Source organism: Colobus angolensis, unplaced genomic scaffold (genome assembly GCF_000951035.1).
Source record: "Colobus angolensis palliatus isolate OR3802 unplaced genomic scaffold, Cang.pa_1.0 Scaffold137, whole genome shotgun sequence".
In the NCBI taxonomy this organism is placed as follows: Eukaryota; Metazoa; Chordata; class Mammalia; order Primates; family Cercopithecidae; genus Colobus; species Colobus angolensis.
This window is the reverse complement of record NW_012114455.1, coordinates 1919411-1940505: the sequence shown is the minus strand read 5'-3', so window position 1 is coordinate 1940505 and position 21095 is coordinate 1919411. Positions and strand designations below refer to the sequence as shown.

At 47.0% G+C, this 21095-nt stretch overlaps 2 protein-coding genes and 1 long non-coding RNA gene across 6 annotated transcripts in view; 1 reads left to right on the top strand and 2 right to left on the bottom strand.

Annotated features, from left to right (window-relative positions):
* DCPS (decapping enzyme, scavenger) overlaps positions 1-1172 on the bottom strand; it is a 40014-nt gene extending 38842 nt beyond the window's left edge. The window contains 1 exon segment of the mRNA XM_011934643.1: positions 213-1172. Coding sequence (XP_011790033.1) covers positions 213-413 — 201 coding nt within the window. The 5' untranslated portion in view covers positions 414-1172.
* Positions 176-10254, top strand: LOC105506481. Its single transcript, XR_001000928.1, has 2 exons — positions 176-286; positions 9956-10254. It is a non-coding gene; the product is annotated as an uncharacterized LOC105506481 (long non-coding RNA).
* TIRAP (toll-interleukin 1 receptor (TIR) domain containing adaptor protein) lies at positions 9874-14868 on the bottom strand. Of its 4 annotated transcripts, none has more exons than XM_011934646.1 (5): positions 14693-14868; positions 13939-14062; positions 13563-13721; positions 11513-12088; positions 9874-10883 (listed from the first exon to the last, which is right to left on the bottom strand). In XM_011934646.1, exons 3-5 carry the CDS (start codon positions 13627-13629, stop codon positions 10864-10866), a joined length of 663 nt encoding a protein of 220 aa, XP_011790036.1. In that variant the 5' UTR covers positions 13630-13721; positions 13939-14062; positions 14693-14868; the 3' UTR covers positions 9874-10863. The 4 variants fall into 4 exon arrangements, with proteins under 4 accessions (XP_011790036.1, XP_011790037.1, XP_011790034.1 ...); XM_011934647.1 differs by having other exon boundaries at positions 14709-14868; XM_011934644.1 differs by lacking the exon at positions 9874-10883 and having other exon boundaries at positions 11329-12088.
* Positions 14869-21095: the final 6227 nt, after the last annotated feature.

Here is a 21095-nt window from a genome sequence, read left to right as displayed (position 1 = left end):
AAAATTACAGCTAGATGTGTTCATTGCCTTAATTTCAAGGGCAATCTTGCCGCCTTTTACCGCCCCTCTATGCATTCTAATGGCGCATTCCCACCTCCCCCGAGTGATAATGATTGGTATTTTCCGGCCGAGATCCGGAAAAAAAATCCGCCTCCGAGGCGATGATTGGTTCACCGCTTCCCGCATCCCGCCTCAGGGTTGCCTCCTGGTACCTTCCCGTGTAGGAAAATGATTTTGTCCCGCGCAGACTCCCTCAGCACTTTCTGCACTCTGAAGCCGGAGAATGGTAAGCGGACAGGAGCACAGGTACCATTTCCAACTCCTGCCTCCTTTTCTTCTGTGCTGGCGGCGTGGGCCTCCTCCACGTCCAATTCCCGCTTTCTCTTGCCGAGTTGAGGAGCTGCGTCCGCCATGCTGCCCGGAAGGCGGTGTGCGCCTGCGCGCCCTGCGCCGGCCCCGCCCCTCGCCCGAGCCTAGCAGCCTGGCTGGGCTGCTAACTTCCGGCGTACCCTGCTCTGGCACCTGCTACTGCGGGCTGCGTGCAGCGCAAAGCGGAGCCCGCAGACCTGTCCCAGGGCGCGCCTTTCAACAAAGTTACTGCCTTTGGCCCCTTTGTGGTGCTGGCCGGCCCTCAGGGAAGGGAAAAGAAGGTTGCGAGTCCCGAAAGCGGCGGGCTAGAAGTGGCTGCGCAGTGAAGAGGGACCCCCAGGCCCACGCCCCGTGGTGGGAGCCGAAGACCCCCTTGGGCCGCGGGAGTGTTGGAGGCCATGTTTGAATACTGACATTTTAATCCTAGTTTCACCGACGTTGACCAATTATAAGGGAAGCAACGTTTCTGACGCAAATCCGTGAACCCATTTTATTCTTTGGTCGATTTTTTATACCGAGTATTTAAGTCATTTCCATTTTTCTCCCATTTTAATTACTTTGCAGAAATTTTCATCATGATCAGTTTTTTACTTTGTAGACTCAGCACTTTTCTGCTGACAAGAAAGGTAAACGAATAGGGCCAGAAGAACCATTTCCATCACCCACTTATTTCCGGGCTGGAGGCATCCCCCTCCTCTCTCTAGTTGGCCTGTATTTCTGCCCTGCTACCCGGGGTTATGATTCGCAGTATGATTCGTCTCCCAGGGTTTCGTTTCTCTTTTTTTTTGCTGTATAAAATTATTACTTGTAACTTCTGCTGTTGAGGGTTTCTTTAGTGACCATTGTTTCTGGTTAGCCCGTTTTTCGCTGGTATTATTTAACAGATGTAAATTTTGTCAAGAGTTGGTACTTACGGCCAGGCGCGGTGGCTCACGCCTGTAATTCCAGCCCTTTGAGAGGTCGAGGTGGCAGATCACGAGGTTAAGATATCGAGACCATCCTGGCCAACATGGTGAAACCCTGTCTCTACTAAAAATACAAAAATTAAAAAATTACCCGGGCGTGGTGGCTGGCGCCTGTAGTCCCAGCTCCTCGGAGGCTGAGGCGGGAGAATCGCTTGAATGCGGGAGGCGGAGTGTTGCAGTGAGCCCAGAGAGCACCACTGCACCCCAGCCTGGCGGCAGAGCGAGACTCCGTCTCAAAAAAAAAAAAAAAAGTTACATCGTTTCAGTCAGCCACACATTATTTTTGCCAGTGATTTGAGTTTAGGTTTTCAGACAGATCTAATGGGACAGGTTTTGCCATTTTCAACATTAGCAACAAGATGCAACTTACAGTCAGTTTTGGTCAGTAACAGTGTACCATGTGTTAGTTTGATTTTTGGATTACTTCTACCAGAAATATAGATTAGGAGTTGGATAAAAGACTGCATTTTTTGTGATGCAGAAAGCATTATTAGGAGAGACTTAGAATCTGTCACCCAGGCTGGAGTGCAATGGCGCCATCTCGGCTCACTGCAACCTCCGCCTCCCGGGTTCAAGCGATTCTCCTGCCTCAGCCTCCTGAGTAGTTGGGATTACAGGCGCGTGCCACCACGCCCGGCTAATTTTTTGTATTTTTAGTAGAGTCAGGGTTTCACTGTGTTGGCCAGGCTGGTCTCGAACTCTTGATGTCGTGATCCGTCCGCCTGGGCCTCCCAAAGTGCTGGCATTACAGGTGTGAGCCACCACACCCTGCCAAAGTAGCTACGTTTTTACAAAAAGAACCCAGAATTGAGAGCCATGAAGTAGGGCCCCAACACTGACTAGCTGTGCAACTTTGGAAAAGTCTCTTAACCTCTCCAGGTCTCCATTTTCCATGTGCCAGCCACTATTAGTTCTGAGCAAGACAGCGAGGCCACTTCTTTCATAAACTGTATATTCAAATGGGGTATGTGAGGTAAACAAGATAATGATTAAGTGCTGTGTATGGTGTTTTTTTTGTTTTGTTTTGTTTTGTTTTGTTTTCCCCCAGAGACGGAGTCTCGCTCTGTCACCCAGGCTGGAGTGCAGTGGTGCAATCTCAGCTCACTGCAAGCTCCGCCTCCTGGGTTCACACCATTCTCCTGCCTCAGCCTCCCCAGTAGCTGGGACTACAGGCGCCTGCCACCACACCCGGCTAATTTTTTTGTGTTTTTAGTAGAGACAGGGTTTCACTGTGTTAGCCAGGATGGTCTCGATCTCCTGACCTCGTGATCTGCCTGCCTCAGCCTCCCAAAGTGCTGGGATTACAGGCATGAGCCATTGTGCCAGGCCAAGTACTGTTAATAGAACAAAACTGGACAGTGTGAAAGAGCCTGGGGATAGGAGCCCCCTGCTTTTTTTTTTATTTGGGACAGAGTCTCACTTTGTCACCCAGGCTGGAGTACAGTGGCGCAATTTTGGCTCACTGCAACCTTTGCCTCCCAGGTTCAAGCAACTCTCCTGCCTCAGCCTCCGGAGTAGCTGGGATTACAGGCGTACACTAGCACACCTGGCTAATTTTTGTATTTTTAGTAGAGATGGGGTTTTGCTATGTTGGCCAGGCTGGTCTCAAACTCCTGACCTCAGGTGACCTGCCCACCTCCCAAAGCGTTAGAATTACAGGCATGCGTCACCATGCCCAGCCAAGCCCTTTAGATAAGATGATTGCAGTCAGCCTCTCAAAAGGTGACATTTGAGCTGAGACTTGAATGAGAAGGAACCAGCCATACCAGCCATATGAAGAGCCCAGGCAGAGTAAATATTAGCTGTCAAAGACCCTAGAGCAGTAATATACTTGACATTTTTTTAAAAATAGGAATGACTGCTGGGCGCAGTGGCTTACACCTATAATCCCAGCACTTTGGGAGGCCAAGGCAGGCGGATCACTTCAGGTCCAGAGTTCGAGACCAGCTTGGCCAACATGGTGAAACATAATCTCTACTAAAAATAGAAAAACTAGCCGGGTGCGGGTGTGGTGGTGTGCACCTATAATCCCAGCTACCTGGGAGGCTGAGGCAGGAGAATCACTTGAACTCAGGAGGTGCAGGTTGCAATGAGCCAAGATCATGCCACTGCACTTCAACCTGGGTGACAGAGCAAGACTCCGTCTCAGAAAAAAGGAATGACCTGTGTAGCTAAAATATAATGAGCAAAAGAGAAACATTTGAAATGAAATAGTAGAGGAATGTATTCATTAGCGGCAAAATTCAACAATATGGGTATAATTTTGATTAAAATATAAAACCAGAATTCTACTCTTCAAAAAGGCTGGCTCATGTCCCACATGGTGGCTTATACCTATAGTCCCAGCTACTCAGGAGGCTGAGGTGGGAGGATCACTGCAGCCCAGGAGTTTGGGGCTGCAGTGAGCTATAATCACACCACTGCACTCCAGCCTGAGCAAGAGAGTGAGGCTTTGTCTATAAAAAAAAAAAGAATGCCTGTTTCAAGGAAAGGATGAGCTCATAGGAAGCCTCAGCTACCAGAAGTTCTATTAAATACCAGACCTCAGAGTGAAAGGAATCTTTATGGTAGCACAGTTAAGATTCAGTTCCTCAGTTACACTAGCCAGTTAGCAAGTCACTTGTGACCAGTGGCTACCATATGAGCACAGATGGAGAACATTTTCATTATCAAAGGAAGTTCTACTAGACAATGCTATATTAGGTTACTCATTTATTATAAAGCCCTGTTCAATTGTTTAGTTTTTAAGAAATCTTAAAATTTCTCCCATGCAAGGTGCAGTGGCTCATGCCTGTAATCCCAGCACTTTGGGAGGCCAAGGCGGTGGATCTCTTGAAGTCAGGAGTTTGAGACTAGCCTGGCTAACATGATGAAACCCATCTCTATTAAAAATACAAAAATTAGCTGAGTGTGGCAGCAGGCACCTATAATTCCAGCTACTCGGGAGGCTGAGGCAGGAGAATGGCTTCAACCTGGAGGCGGAGGTTGTAATGAGCCAAGATTGCACCACTGCGCTCCAGCCTGAGTGACAGAGCGAGACTGTGTCTCAAAAAAAAAAAAAAAAAACCTCCCAAATCTTTTCTTTTTTAGTCTGAAGAAGGACTGGATACTTCCCACTTCCATTTCAGTAATTATGACAGACTAAACTGAAAACAAGTCAGCTACAAAACACCCGAACATAACTAAAACATTCTTTTAGTTACGTTGCTGAGCTCTCAAAAAAGTAAAAACTGCAGGAACCACAATGATGTGGGAGTTCGAATCTATAGAGTGGTAAGGGGGTTTTTAAGGTGAAAGCTATTTTAAGGGCCACTGCTGATCTCTAGACGTCTAGCACATGATCCAAGGGACAAGAGACAAGACCTGAGCTTATGTCTGAAAGAGGAATTAAGATACAGAACTTTCCATAGAGCTAAGATCCCTGAAGGTCCACCAGCTCAATGAAGGGGCCAACAATTTTTTTTATTTTTTATTTTTTTGGATACGGAGTCTCACTCTGTCGCCCAGGCTGGAGTACAGTGGCACGATCTCGGCGCACTGCAACCTCTGCCGCCCCAGTTCAAGCAGTTCTTGTGTATCAGCCTCCTGAATAGCTGGGATTACAGGTGCCCACCACGCATGGCTAATTTTTTTGTATTTTTAGTAGAGACAGGGTTTCGCCATGTTGGTCAGGCTGGTCTTGAACTCCTGACCTTGGGTGATCTCGCCTTGGCCTCCCAAAGTGCTAGGAGTATAGGCATGAGCCACTGTGCCTGGCCAGGCCAACTATTTTTTTTTTTTTTTTTTTTTGAGACGGAGTCTCACTCTGTCACCCAGGCTGGAGTGCAGTGGCCGGATCTCAGCTCACTGCAAGCTCCACCTCCTGGGTTTAGCCATTCTCCTGCCTCAGCCTCCCAAGTAGCTGGGACTACAGGTGCCCACCACCTTGCCTGGCTAGTTTTTCGTATTTTTTAGTAGAGACGGGGTCTCACCATGTTAGCCAGGATGGTCTCGATCTCCTGACCTCGTGATCTGCCCGTCTCGGCCTCCCAAAGGGCTGGGATTACGGGCTTGAGCCACCATGCCCGGCCAACTATTTTTGAAAAAGAAAAATGCTGCCCTACTAAAGGAGAGAAGGTGATTAGGAAACTTGCCTGCTTCAACCGTTGTCCCAGAGGGAAGAAGGAAAAAACCTCCTAAGAATTTATAACCACAGATGATTCTTCATGCAGACAGACTTCACATTGATGATTGTGTACATGATCCAGGACACTCAGACTGAAAAATCTACTTAAACTGATCATGTAGTCTTTATTGACTTTTATACCAAATTGACTCCAGGAGAAATGGAAAATCTAAATAGATCTGTAACTCTTCAAGACATTGAAATTACAGCTTTAAATTTTACAATAAAGAATATTCTGGCCAGGCGTGGTGGCTCACGCCTGTAATCCCACTGCACTCAGGCCTGGGCAATAGAGCAAGATTCCATCTCAAAAAAAACAGAGACTATTCTAGGCCCAAATGGTATTACAGATGAGTCTAACAAACATTTGAGGAGCAATTAATTCCAATCTTAAATTCTTCAAATAATAAAAAAAAAAAAGCTGGGCGCAGTAGCTCACACCTGTAATTCCAGCACTTTGGGAGGCCGAGGTGGGTGGATTGTGAGGTCAGGAGATCAAGACCCTCCTGGCTAACACGGTAAAACCCTGTCTGTACTAAAAATACAAAAAATTATCCTGTTGTGGTGGCACGCACCTGTAGTTCCAGCTACTTGGGAGGCTGAGACAGGAGACTTGCTTGAACCCGGGAGGCAAAGGTTGCAATGAGCCAAGGTCGCACCACGGCACTCCAGCCTGGGAGACAGAGCAAGACTCTGTCTCAAAAAAAAAAAAAAAAAAGGGAAAGAAAAAATTATGTATCAGAAAACCTACAACACACACATTTAGTGCAGAAGCGTGTGAAGCATTCCTTTCAAGGAAGGAATGAGACAAGGATGGCTGCTATTGTCACTTTGTTCTGTTGGAGGCCTTAGGAGCCACAAAAGGAACGAAAGTTTTTATTTTCTTTTGCAAATTGTATGACTGTTTGTAGAAAATCCGACAGGACAGGAGTGGTGGCTCAAGCCTATCATCCCAGCACTTTGGGAAGCCCAGGCAGGCAGATGGCTTGAGCCCAGGAGTTCAAGACCAGCCTGGGCAACATGGCGAAACCCCATCTCTACAAAAAGTACAAATCAATTAGTCAGGAGTTGTGGCACAGGCCTGTGGTCCCAGCTACTCAGAGGGCTGAGGTAGGAGAATCATCGCTTGGGCCCAGGAGGTCGAGGCAGTGGTGAGCCATGATCACGCCACTGCACTTCAGCCTGGGCAACAGCAAGACCCTGCAAAGTTTATAGTCGTATAGAATTAAGTAATTCAGCATGCTGTTTAATACTAGATGGATATGTGAAATAAATTACAATTCTTTATATCAGTAATAGATAAAAATGTAAAATTACCCTTTACAACAGCAACAGAAAATATGAAATGGTAGGGAATAATTCTAATAAAAAGAGGAGCTGACCAATGTGGAAAAGATAGAAAGCTTTATTGAAATACACTTAAAGATATAAGTAAATGGAGACATACTATTTTTATGAATAGAAAGACTCATAAACATGTCTGTTTTTTCAAAATCTGTAAATTCCATGTAAGTCCAATAAAAATACTAACAGGCTTTTTCCTGGAACGTGATGGTTGAATAAACAATTTATATGGAAGAGTAAAGGAACAAGAAAAGTTAAAGTGATTTTTGATGTATAAGAAGAGCAGGAAGTGGGAGGCTGAGGCAGGAGAATGGCGTGAACCCGGGAGACGGAGCTTGCAGTGAGCTGAGATCCGGCCACTGCACTCCAGCCTGGGTGACAGAGCGAGACTCCGTCTCAAAAAAAAAAAGAAGAGCAGGAAGAATTGACCTACAAATGGTCCAGGCTTATTAAAAACATCAGTAGACAAGCCAGTGTGACACCAGCACAGGGTTACACAAACAGATAAAGGGAGGAGACTGGAGAACCCAGTAACAGCCCCCAACATATGATAATATGTGACAGCAGTGACATCATCATCAGTAGGGGTGGGGTAAGGATGGCCTAGTCAGTAAATGATGGTTATTCAAATAGAAAAAAGAATTGGATCTTTGACTAAAGAACAACAAAAACCCAAACAGAAAATCCAGGTGGATTAAAGACAGAAGAAAATATACAGATGTCCGGAGGACTTCCTGAGTAACACACAAAAAGCACAAAGTAAAAGGTAAAATATTTTAGGCTGGGCATGGTGGTTCACGCCTGTAATCCCAGCATTTTGGGAGGCCAAGGCCGGTGGATCACCTGAGGTCAGAAGTTCAAGACCAGCCTGGGCAATATAGTGAAACCCTATCTCTACTAAAAATACAAAAATTAGCCGGGTGTGGTGGTGCACGCCTGTAATCCCAGGCTTAGGCAGGAGAATCACTTGAACCTGTGAGGCAGAGGTTGCAGTGAGCCAAGATTGTGCCATTGCACTCCAGCCTGGGTAACAAGAGCGAAACTCCATCTCAGAAAAACAAAAAACAAAACCAAAAACAGTTTAATAATTTAGAGATGCATACTTAAATATTTAGGAATAAAATGATTTCTGAGATTTGCTTCAGATGATCTTGGGAGGAGTGAGAGATACGGGTAGGGTATTACTGATAAAAGATTAGCTCAGAGTTGGTAATTGTTGAAGCTAGCAGATGGGTACATAGGGATTCATCAAACTTTTTCCTTTCAGTATATGCTTGATTTTTTTTTTTCATAAAAATGGTGAAAAGGAAAAAAAATTACAATAGGTTACCAGTTTTCACCCACCAGATTAGCAGACATTTAAAAATCTGATTAAGTGTTAGCAAGAACATGAAAAAGTGGGAACTCTTTTATTTTTTTATTTTTATTTTTGGAGACGGAGTCTCGCTCTGTCGCCCAGGCTGGAGTGCAGTGGTGCGATCTCAGCTCATTGCAAGCTCCGCCTCCCGGGTTCACACCATTCTCCTGCCTCAGCCTCCCGATTAGCTGGGACTACAGGCACCCACCACCGCACCCAGCTAATTTTTTGAAGTTTTAGTAGAGATAGGGTTTCGCCGTGTTAGCCAGGATGGTCTCGATCTCCTGACCTCGTGATTCGCCCACCTCAGCCTGTTGACCAGGCTGGTCTCAAACTCCTGACTTCAAGTGATCCGCCCACCTCGGCCTCCCAAAGTGCTGGGATTACAGGCATGGGCCACCACGCCCAGCCCCAGCAGGATTTTCTAGGCTAAATCCTAGAAAATCTTGCTTGCAAAAATGTACAAAAAAGTTCAGAGGCTCATTGTTTTTAATAGCAAAAACCTAGGAACAACAAATATCCATTTGGAGAAGAATGTGTAACTAAATGGTGGCATATTTACATCGTGGGATGAAAGTGTATTATTAATATCTGGCGTGTCATCCGTCCGCATGGATAAATCTCACAAACATTTGGTGAACAAGGAAAGGAATCTGCAGAATACAGACACTGTAATGCTGTTTACATAAAATAGAAAACCATGTAAAACTAAACAATATGCTGGTGGGGGTGCATACGTATGTGGTAAATGTATACAGAAAAGCTAAAAGCAAGAAGTTCAAAATTCAAAATATTGGTTATTTCTGGTGGGGGAGGGGGGAGTACAATTCAGGGCACAAAGGGACCACTATAAGAGATGATAAGGTTTTGCTTCTTAAACTGGGTGGTCGACACATGAGTGGACATATTATTTGTTAATCCTTTTGTGTATAATAAAATAATTTTTGGGGTTTTTTTTTTTGTTTTTTGAGATGGAGTCTCGCTTTGTTACCCAGGCTGGAGTGTAGTGGTGCGATCTTGGCTCACTGCAACCTCTGCCTCCTGGATTCAAGCAATTCTACTGCCTCAGCCTCCCAAGTACCTGGGACTACAGGCCCGTACCACCACACCCAACTAATTTTTGTATTTTTGGTAGAGACGGGGTTTCACCATGTTGGCCAGGATGGTCTCGATCTCTTGACCTTGTGGTCTGCCCACCTCGGCCTCCCAAAGTGCTGGTATTACAGGCATGAACCACTACGCCCGGCCTTTTTTTTTTTTTAAGACAGGGTCTTGCTCAGTTGCCCAGGCTGGAGTGCAGTGGCATGATTTTGGCCCACTGCAACCTGCACCTCCCAGGTTCAAGCAATTCTTCTGCCTCAACCTCCTGAGTAGTTGGGATTACAGGTGCCCGCCACCACACCCAGCTAATTTTTGTATTTTTAGTAGAGACGGGGTTTCACCATATTGGCCAGGCTGGTCTTGAACTCCTGACCTCACGTGATCCACCCGCCTTGGCCTCCCCAAGTGCTGAGATTACAGGTGTGAGCCACGGTGCCCGGCAAAATAATTTATAATTTAAAAAATAAATTTTCTCTTTCTAGAACTAGAGATAGAAAAAGTAATAAAACTTTTTTTCAGCAAAAGAGGGATCATGATAGGGAGAAGTGAGAGAGGGGGCACAAAAGTACATGTTGGAGGAAATAATGAAATTCATTTCAGTTCAGAAACAAACTTACTGAGAACAGATGAATGAAACCTTGCCTGTCCTATAAGGAATACCGTCATCTGCCAGAAGAAAAATGCTGATTCTTCCCAGTCCAAAGGTGAAGATGGTGACTGTGAAAGTATCAGCTTTAGCCAGACCACGGATGAAGCTCTCAGATGTCACAGCATCCATGGGCTTGTGATCTCAGGTGAAGGCGTTGAACCCTGAGCCCTGGCTTCCCATCTCTTCACTTGCTGCCTCCACCACCTCACACCCACATTCAGAATGGCTTCTAGGTTTGTGTCTTTAATGGCACTTAGGCAATAAATAAAAAATACAGTGCAGTGCTGACTGCGTCTTCCTTACAGCTTTCTGAAGTGAATCGATGTCTCTGGAAAGAGGAACAGAGTAGTGTGAGTGTGAAGGGCTGGATTCCTCTTGCTTTCTCCTGACACCCATTCCAGGGTTTCCCCAGGCAACTAGGAAGACCATCCATGGTGAGGCCTGCAATCTAGGCTTCTTGCTGATCAGTCAGGTGAGTCACCTCTTTAGGAGGGATACCAGTGTACGCCAGTACCCAGTTCCAGGGGAAGACAGAAGTGTGTGCCAGGCTTCTTGTCCAGTTAGGCAGGATATGAGCCCTGCTGGCCATCATTGGTCAGTACCACCTCTTACCACCTCCAGTTTCTGGCTTCCTCATGGCTTTCTTGGGGAGTCCCCAGCTTCCTCGTGGCTTTCCTAGGGGGAATCCCCAGCTTCATGGCCTTCCTGGGGGAGTCCCCAACCTCTCCATGGTCTTCTTAGGGAGCCCACAGTAATGGAAGCCTGATGGGTGCTGTGATCCCAGGGACACGGGCAAAGCGCTGCAGACTCGCTCCCTATACCTCTTGTGACATCTGTGGGAATCCAAGGCCCTGCGTCGGTTTTCTATTTCCAGCTTTACTCCAACTTCTGGGGTCCCATGATATAAAACGTGTCAACTGAGTGTCTGCAGATCTGAAAGAGACCAGTCACAGCATTGTCACCCTTCCCAAACCCAGCATCTCTGTTTTCCCCAACAGGTCCTGCCTCTTCTACCTTTTTATCTACTACCACACTTCCAAACCTACTGCAATAGCATGGCCCTCCCCCAGATACACTCATATGCACTTCTTTCCTATTATTTTGCATCATTTTGCCTTACTAAACCAGTGTCCCTCCTGGCACCTTCCCAGCTCTTGATGGACATCTCCAGCCTGATCTCAGAGAAACGTAATGCTATTACGGTTACTACTCTACTGCTAGCTAATAACTTACTGAGGACCTGATTTGTGCTAGGCTCTGCCTATTATGAATACATGTGCTAGGCCATGTTCTGAGCCCTTAGTCTATATACTGTTCTCATTTCATAGCAATGGAAACGTGGTGGTCAGTGAGGAAACCAAGGCACAGAGGGGGTAAGTAACTTGCCCAGGTTACTTTTTATGGGTTAATAATAAGTGCAGGAGCCAGGATACAAACCCTGACAGCCTTTTCCAGAGGCTGCACTTTGAACTACTAGGCTACAGGGCTGTCTCCTAAAAGTCAAAGTAGATCAGATACTGTGGCTGAATCCCGTTCCCCTTCTCCCTCCTGTAGTAGCTTACAACGCATGACAGCTTCTTTGACTTGGCGAAAGCCACCATCAGGGCCCCTGCCATCGACGTAGTACATGAATCGGAGCTCAGGTGGGTAGGCATCTCTGCTGAGGCCCGACAGCAGGGGGATGGTGCGGCCCTCAGCCCCTGGGGCCTCGGTCAGGGCCTGCAGCATCTGGTACTTGCACCAGGGGTCCTGAAGGAAGCCTGGCGTGATGAGCAGCACACGGCAGTGACTATTGTTCAGTGCCTGGCACAGCTCGGACACGATAGCACCGCCTGGGGTTGCATCCCGGAGCTGCAGGAAGCAGCGCAGGCTGGTGGTGCTGCCTTCCAGGTAGGAGACCAGGTTCTGGGCAGCCACCAGGTCTTCCTCACTGTGGCACACGCAGACATCGTAGTCTTTGCTCCAGCGACTACTGCCTCTGTCACTGGCGTGTGTGGGTGGCAGGCTGGGAGACGTGACTAAGCTGAGGCTTGGGGATAGTCTGTCCTGTGAGGGAGGCTGTGAAGTATCGCTGGAGGTGCTTTCTGGGGAGTCTGGCCTCTTCCTGGGCTTCTTCAGCAGGGTCTGCCTGAACCAGTCTGTGGGGGAGAAACACCGCTCAGGCCTGTGTCTTCTTAACAGGTGCCTTCTCACTGCCCACACAGGGAGGAGCCCGCCTCACAGCGAGGACAGACAGACTGCAGTCCGCTTCCCTGCACTGGGAAACACTGTATTCTCAGAGACCTGGTGCTCCACTATTTTTTTTTTGTTTTGAGACAGAGTCTCACTCTCACCCAGTCTGGAGTGCAGTGGCGTGATCTTGGCTCACTGCAACCTCCGCCTCCCAGGTTCAAACAATTCTCCTGCCTCAGCCTCCTGAGTAGCTGGGATTACAGGTGCATACCACCACCCCTGGCTAATTTTTGTATTTTCAGTAGAGATGGGATTTCACCATGTTGGTCAGGCTGGTCTTGAACTTCTGACCTCATGATCTGCCCACCTCAGCCTCCCAAAGTGCTGGGATTACAGGCGTGAGCCACCGCGCCCGACACTCCGCTATTTTTGTATATCCTTTGGGACTTGCCTAAAAGTGCCTTCTAAAGGTAAAGGTTTTGGACGTATGTCAGAACTCCGGAATCCTTATGTGAGAGTGTCCCACCAGCCTGGTTAAGAGAAATGGCCTTGCACTACTCCCAGGCTCTTTGATACCTGGTACCCCCAGCCCACCTTAAGCAGAACTTCCCACTAGAGCTGACTAGTCAACCACCCGGGAGTCTGCAGGCAGAGCTGCGTTATGTGAGAAGGATCCATCAGTCCCAGAGCCCACTTCCAGCACCGAGGGGAGGTGCACTTAGATTAGGAAGGGCTACCTATACAGGAAGGAAGGGGCATGGAGGACTGGCATCTGTTTGGCCCCAAGAAATCCTAGATTGTCACCAGATGGGGAAGAGACTACTGCTCAGAGCTGCTGAGGAGCGGAGAGCTTCGCGATTCAGAACCCACACCCTGCAGTCAGGGACACGGTTCTGACTATGGCTCACTTTCTGTATGACCTTCAGCAAATTAGTCTGTGTCTCCATTGCCTCATCTGTAAAATGGGTTTGTCTTAGGTGCTGAAAGTTCACCGAGAATGCAGTGTCAGGTGTGTTGTAGGGACTCCGTAAGGAGTTGAAAACCCAGCTTCCCCAGCCTTTAATAAGGACAGATAGTTGTGGTGGGGATTGATTCATTTTCTCTCTCTGCTTGGCTTCTCCTCCAGATGGTTCTGGAACAAAGATTTAGACAACGAGAGACAGTGTTAAGCCCTCAGCACACTGGTTTCCAGGCTGGGAAAGCTAGCTGAGCAGGCTTGGAAAACCTCCGAGCCAAAAGGATGAAGATCTGGCTGAGCTGACGCAGGCCTCCCCTCCTCACTCTCCACCATGCGTCCAGGCCCTGAAGTCAGGTCAGGAGTTCCCCCCGTTTCCTGCGTCTCTCTCTGAGTTTGGACCAGGCAGGCCTCCCACCACGCCCTGTGGAGACTGAGCACTACACTCAGGAACACAGCAGAGTCGCGAGTCCGGTTCCACTCACCAGCCATCTTGCCTAGAGGCTTCTTAGGCCGAGAACCAGGAGCTGGGAGGGAGGTTGATGATGCCATAGTGTGGGGGTCAAAACTAGCCCTGTGAGACCAGGCATCGGTAAAGGGGGAGGAGGGAGAAGACCCAGGCTTGACCTCATGGAGCAGCCATCCTACAGAGGGCAGAGAGAGAGAGTCACAAAGGCTGCACTTACCCTGCTCTCATTCCCTGTGGAGGAGCTCTGGGAAGTTCTGTTTCTCTCCTAACGCCTGACAGAGGCTTCCTCTCTAAATGGGTCCTGCATTCCTCATGAGATTAGGGCCAGACACGACTGTGATTGGAGCTGGGTTCTAGATAAAGCTAGAGCTGTGTAGTGTGGTCAGACTTACAGGGTGTGAGCTCAGCATGACCAGCTGAGGGACTGTTCTCTGCTCCAGCTGGCCAGGAGGATATTCGGGATCTGGGGAAGGGCAGCTGTCAGGCAGCTCTTTAGAAGGACTTCCTATGTAAGGCCTGAAATGGTAGAAGAAGGACAGTTGCTATTTGGACAAATAATTATGTATCCAGATAGACAGAAGCTGAACAGTAGAGAGCGAGCACATGCAGGAGATCTTGGGAGACTTTTCCTCCAAGTCTGCCTCCCCCTGAATAACTCCATCCATAGACCCATCGCTCCTGCAGCCGTCAGCTCAGGAAGGTCATGTCAAAAAGTGGTGAAGACTGCAGACTGCAGGTAGAGTGCCTGATTCTCATCTCTGGTTAACCGTGGCCTTTGGCCATCTTACTAAACTCCAGTTTCTCCATCCATGAAATGGAAGTACTAAAGCCTCCTTCTCAGCATTATTGTGAAGATTAAATGAAATAATTTATGTAACATCCTAATGGTGCTTGGCATGTAATAAATGCTTAGAAAATGTGGGCTACTATGTATATAAAATAATCTAGATATTGGAGGGATATATTATGTTCATGGTTCATAAAACTTGTAAAATTAGTGTTTCCCCAACTGATCATTAATTCAGTGCTGTTGCAAAGTCTAGAAGATTTTTGTTGTTTAGGTTTTTTGGTGGGGAGGTTGTCAGACTGCTTCTACATTTATATGGAAATAAGAAAGCCCAAGAATCCCTTAGAAAGGCAACCCACCATGTTCTCTTCCCACCATAGTGACAGAGGATGCCCCTGACAGTGGACACTCCTTCAGCCTTAAGTCTCTGTGGAGCAGAGCCTGTGCGGGCTGTAGTATTCTAGTGACACTTCTCCTGTGAAAGGCTAGCAGAGGAACTGGCACAGGGCTGCTTTCTCTTTGGTGGATCTGTGAGATCAAAACAAACCTGAAAACTCATAGAAACAAGTATTATTGGACACACTAAAATAAAACGTTTCAAAATTTAAAGAATGTGGCCAGGCACAATGGCTAATGCCTGTAATCCTAGCACTTTGGGAGGCCAAGGCGGCAGATGACCTGCAGGAGTTCAAGCCCAGCCTGGCCAACATGGTAAAACCCCATCTCTACTAAAAATACAGAAATTAGCTGGGCGTGGTGGCGGACACCTCTAATCCCAGCTACTCGGGAGGCTGAGGCAGGAGAATCTCTTTAACCTGGAAGCGGAGGTTGCAGTGAGCTGAGATCACACCACTGCACTCCAGCCTGGGCAACAAGAGCGAAACTCTGCCTCAAAAAAAAAAAAAAAATTAAAGAATGTCTTTCTATGCTGCACATTAATGCTTTGTTCACTGATGCGTAGAGGACAAGGGATGCTGAGGATCTGTGAACATATATCAAAGTTCAAAAAAGAAGTAGAACTTAAACCATAGCAGCAAAGGAGGCAGAGTGAAGAGATGGAATGGGTCCAGGAACCAGAGAAGACATCTGAAAAAGCAACACAGCTAAATGTGAAGTCACCAAAAAGGCACTGGAAGTTGACTGACACGTATGAGTTTCTTTTCTTTCCTAATATGCTTGGGATTTCAGACAGCCTAAGTGGTAGGCTGCAGCTAGGGCCATTCAGAATGCCTTTTTGCCCCGAGTAGTAAACATGATGTCAGTTGGTTTTTGCATTATTTAAATATTTTTTCAATTCTGTTTTAATATTCATTATTTGGCCTTGGTGCACTTGTAAACTAAAGCATCATTTGATTTCTAAATATTCTAAAGGTTAAAAATTAGCATAATATGTTAATCTACTTAATATATGTAGATTTAAAAGTTTCAGTTTCTCATTTTATAAAATGACTTGCCCTTTTGGCAACACATGCTGATTGGGGAAATTGCTTTTCCATTGCTTGGTTAAGAAGAAATCCAGTTGTCCAGCAGTATATGCCACTAGCACTGGGGTGGTATAAGCCCTCATGAGAAACATTGTGGAAACGTTTTAAGAAAAATAACAGCACCTTTGACAGGATAATTGAGCAATATGGCAGGTACATTCCAGTAACCATACACACTGCCTACTTCCTGGAATCCAAGATGCCATGCACCTTCCTTATTCCTTTTCAGTTCTTTTGTAGCTGGGGCTGTGGAACTGTCACACATTGAAACGTGTTAATGTTTCTAAGACCTGGTAACTGTCATCATATCTTGAGATGTGGTTGACAAGTAGGTAAGATAATGAACCCAAATATCCAACTGGAAGCTCTACTCACTAGCTCTGCCTATTCTCTGATTTGCTGTGTAGTATAATATGCAGTCGCTTTTTTTGTGATTTGAAAAAATTCATAAAGTAGAATCATACCAAAAATGCCCACTTTGTAAGAACAAAGACTTGATAGAAAATTAGTAAAGAGGCCAGGCATGGTGGCTCATGCCTGTAATCCCAGCACTTTGGGAGGCCGAGGTGGGCAGATCATGTGAGCTCAGGAGTTCCAGACCAGCCTGGCCAACACGTCGAAATCTTGTCTCTACTAAAAATACAAAAATTAGCCGGGCATGGTGTCACATACCTGTAATCCTAGCTACTCGGGTGGCTGAGGCTGGAGAATCCCTTGAACCTGGGAGGCGGAGGCTACGGTGAGCCAAGATCACACCACTGCACTCCAGCCTGAGTGACAGAGCGAGACTCGATCTCAAAAAAATAAAGAAAAGAAAATTACTAAAGAATTTCTTCAGAAAAGAAGTAACACAATACCTTTAGTGTTTTCTAGAATGCTTTTCCAATATTATGTGCAGAAATTTATGTAAAGGAAACACTATGGAGTTTTGCTGTATAAAACCCAAAGTGGGCCAGGGCACAGTGGCTCACACCTGTAATCCCAGTACTTTCGGAGGCTGAGGTGGGCGGATCACGAGGTCAGGAGTTTGAGATCAGCCTGGCCAACATGGTGAAACGCCATCTCTACGAAAAACACAAAAATTAGCTAGGTGTGGTGGTGCGCGCCAGTAATCGCAGCTACTCGGGAGGCTGAGGCACCTGGGAGGTGGAGGTTGCAGTGAGCCGAGATTGTGTCACTGCACTCCAGCCTGGGCGACAGAGCAAGAGTCAAGTCTCAAACAAAAAATCCAAAGTGTATTTAGTATCCAATATCAAACTGGTCTCCAATTTCTATTATATAGGAAATGTACTGAAGCCTGTGAAAGCATATACTTAGAATATGTATCTCTTAGAGTTCATATTCGATTTCTGTTAAGCAGGAATCACTATCTGGGGTAAACAGAATAGTGGCCCACAAAGAGGCCCACATCCTACTCCCCCGAACTGAGAATATGTTACCTTCCATGGCAAAAGGGGATTTGGCAGTTGTGATTAAGAACCTTGATGCCGGGCGCGGTGGCTCAAGCCTGTAATCCCAGCACTTTGGGAGGCCGAGACGGGCGGATCACGAGGTCAGGTGATCGAGACCATCCTGGCTAACATGGTGAAACCCCGTCTCTACTAAAAAATACAAAAAACTAGCCGGGCGAGGTGGCGGGCGCCTGTAGTCCCAGCTACCCAGAAGGCTGAGGCAGGAGAATGGCCAGGAGGCGGAGCTTGCAGTGAGCTGAGATCCGGCCACTGCACTCCAGCCTGGGCGACAGAGCCAGACTCCGTCTCAAAAAAAAAAAAAAGAACCTTGAGATGGGGAGGGGGTGCCTGGATTGCCCAGGTGAGCCTAATGTGACCACAAAGATCCTTTCAAGAGGCAGGCAGGAAGGTCTGAGGCAGACGAAAGAGCTGTGCTGAGGGGAGCAGGTGCCTGTAGGATGCAGGTGGCCTGTAGAAGCTGGAAAAGGCAGGTCCATGGTTTCTTTCCTGGAGGCTTCAGAAGGAGCACGGCCTTGCCGATGGCCATCCTAGAACGGTAGGATAATCAACGTGTGCTGTTCGAGCCACTAAGTTTGTGGCAATTTGTTACAGCAGCAATAGGAAACTACTACACTATGTCTGATTAGATCAGGCCAATGAATGGAGGAAGTATTGGATTTCAGTTGAGTGCTAAAAAGTGGTCTGTTTAAAGGTTCAAATTGTTTGAAACAGTTTTTATATATTTAAATAAATAAATTACCATCTTCACCTGACTTTACATTTAAAAGAATTTTGATTTCAAAGGCTGTTTTGTTCTCAATCACCTGCTAAAACATTTGGGCAGGATTAATTCCAGTTTGTAGGACAATGTCACTTAAAGTCCTGAATATAATTCATTGATAGCTTGATAGACACAAAACAGTGTTCTCAAAGAGGTTTGGAGACGACAGTGCAGATCTAGGGTGGCCCCTGTGTTCACACGTGGGACTTTCTTTTTTTTTTTCAGACAGACTCACTCCATTACCCAGGCTGGAGTGCAGTTGTGGAATCTCAGCTCACTGCAACCTCTGCCTCCTGGGTTCAAGTGATTCTTGTGCCTCAGCCTCCTGAGTAGCTGGGACTACAGGTGCTCGCCACCACATCCAGCTAATTTTTATATTTTTAGTAGACGTGGGATTTCACCATGTTGGCCAGGCTGGTCTGGAACTCATGACCTTAAGTGATTGGCCCACCTCAACCTCCCAAAGTGCTGGGATTGCATACAGGCATGAGCCACCGTGTCCAACCTTTTTTTTTTTCAGACAGGGTCTTGCTCTGTCACCCAGGCTGGAGTGCAGTGTTGTGATTACAGCTCACTGCAGCCTCAACCTCCAAGGCTCAAGCAGTCTTCCATCTCAACCTCTAGAGTAGCTGGAATTATAGACGTGAGCCACCACACCTACCTAATTTATTTTTTTCATTTTTTTTTTGGTACAGACAGGATCTTCCTTTGTTGGCCAAGCTGGTCTAACTCCTGACCTCAAGTGATCCACCTACCTCAGCCTCCCAGGAGTTTGAGACCAGCCCCACCAACATGGTGAAACCTCCTGTTTACTAAAAATACAAAAATTAGCTGGGCGTGGTGGAGGGTGCCTGTAATCCTAGCTACTCAGGAGGCTGAAGCAGGAGAATCGTTTGAACCTGGGAGGCAGAGGTTGCAGTGAGCCTGAGACCGCGCCATTGCACTCCAGCCTGGGTGACAGAGCGAGACTCCGTCTCAAAAAAAAAAAAAATATATATATATATATATATCTATATATACACACACACACACATATCCAATAAATGTCTTATATCACAAATATTTCAAGGACTCAATGGAACTAGTAAGAAAACGACAGAAAAATGAGCAGAAGAATTGAGCAGGCACTTCACAACAAGAATATTCAAATGAGCAATAGACATAAAAACAGTTCATTAGTCATCAGAGAAATGCAAACTAAAACCTCAATGCATCACTGCTGGGCACTCAGCCAAATGGCTACAGAGAAAAAGACTACCAAGTAGTGGTAAGAGCGTGCAGGAATGGGAACTCCAACACCGCCGGTGGGCATGTAAACCATACAACTACTTCGGAGAAGTGTTTGGCACCATAGATTAAAGATGAGCATACATACATCAGTAATTTCAGTCCTAGGAATATACTCATACAGCAGTGCTTACAGATTTTTGTTAAAATTATTTAATTAAATTAATTAATTAATTTATTTTTTTGGGACGGAGTCTCCCCCTGTCACCCAAGATGGAGTGCAGTGGCGTGATCTTGGCTCACTGCAACCACTGCCTCCTGGGTTCAAGCGATTCTCCTGCCTCAGCCTCCTGAATAGCTGGGACTACCGGCACCCACCACCACGCCTGGCTAATTTTTGTATTTTTAGGAGAGATGGGGTTTCACCATATTGGCCAGGCTGGTCTCGAACTCCTGACCTTGTAATCCACCTGCCTTGGCCTCCCAAAGTGCTAGGATTACAGGCATGAGCCACTGTGCCTGGCCTGCTTACAGATGTTTACCAAAAGACACAAGAATGTCTGTAGCAGCAAGATACAAAATAACCCCACAGTGGAAACGACTGTCCATCAACCCGTGTCCAGTAGAATGGATAAATTGTGGTCTAGCCATACAGTGGAATATTATACACCAACAAGAATAAACTGCTAACGAAACATGGGTGAATATCACAAAACATATTGAATGTCAGATGTCACGCACATAAGAGTACATGAAGGTCCGGGCTCAGTGGCTCATGCCTGTACAATCCCAGCACTTTGGAAGGCTGAGGCAGGCAGATCACCTGAGTTCAGGAGTTCGAGACCACCCTGGCCAATATGGTTCAACCCCGTCGCTACTGAAAATGCAACAGTTAGCCGGGCGTGGTGACAGGCGCCTGTAATCCCAGCTACTCGGGAAGCTGAGGCAGGAGAATTGCTTGAACCCGCGAGGCAGAGGTTGCAGTGAGCCGAGATTGTGCCACTGCACTCCAGCCTGGACGACAAAAGCGAAACTACATCTCAAAAAAAAAAAAAAAAAAAGTACATGACGTATGATTCCATGGATGGAAAATCCAAAACAGGCAAACCTATTTTATGGCGTTAAAAGCCAGGGATGTAGTAATGTTTTCTTTATTGCTCTGAATCAGGAAATGTGCGTGTTACGGAAAATGGTTGAGCTGTACACTTGTGATTTGTGTGCCTACATATCAACTCTTAAATCTGAAAAATAAGGAGATGTGGTTCCCTCTGAGTCATTCCTGACCCTGAGTGTCCCCTAGGTTTGGTGTTTCAGCGGGAGTTCTCCACACTTCCCCCTCTCGGTTGCACTTCTAGGGTGTGCTGTGATTCTAACGTACCTGTCTGTCCCCTGGGGACCAGAGAACTGGATCTGGCTGGTCCACCGCGGTCACCCTAGTCGTTGGCACGGTGGCTGCCCAGCCCGTGTGGAGCTGCTCATTAAATGACTGTGGTGTAATGCCTCGATAGGTCCCTAACCCTAACTAATGTTACGCACTTGCTGAATCACTGCCACAATGACAACCCGAAGAGCAGAGGAAGAGGCTGTGACCCGAGCAGAGGAGAATGTGAGCAGAAACGACATCCACAACGCACTGACCGCCAGGCTCTTCCAGCGAGGCAAGCGAAAGGGGAGCCGCCCCGCGCCAGCTTCTTTGCGACAGAAAAGGTGACAGCCTCCTCGGAGGGCTCTTTCATGCCGCTTGCGTGTTGCGGGTGCCAAAAAGGTGAAGGCGAAGGGAAGCGGATGTGCCGCCGCCAGCAGGGCAAGGCCGGCCTGG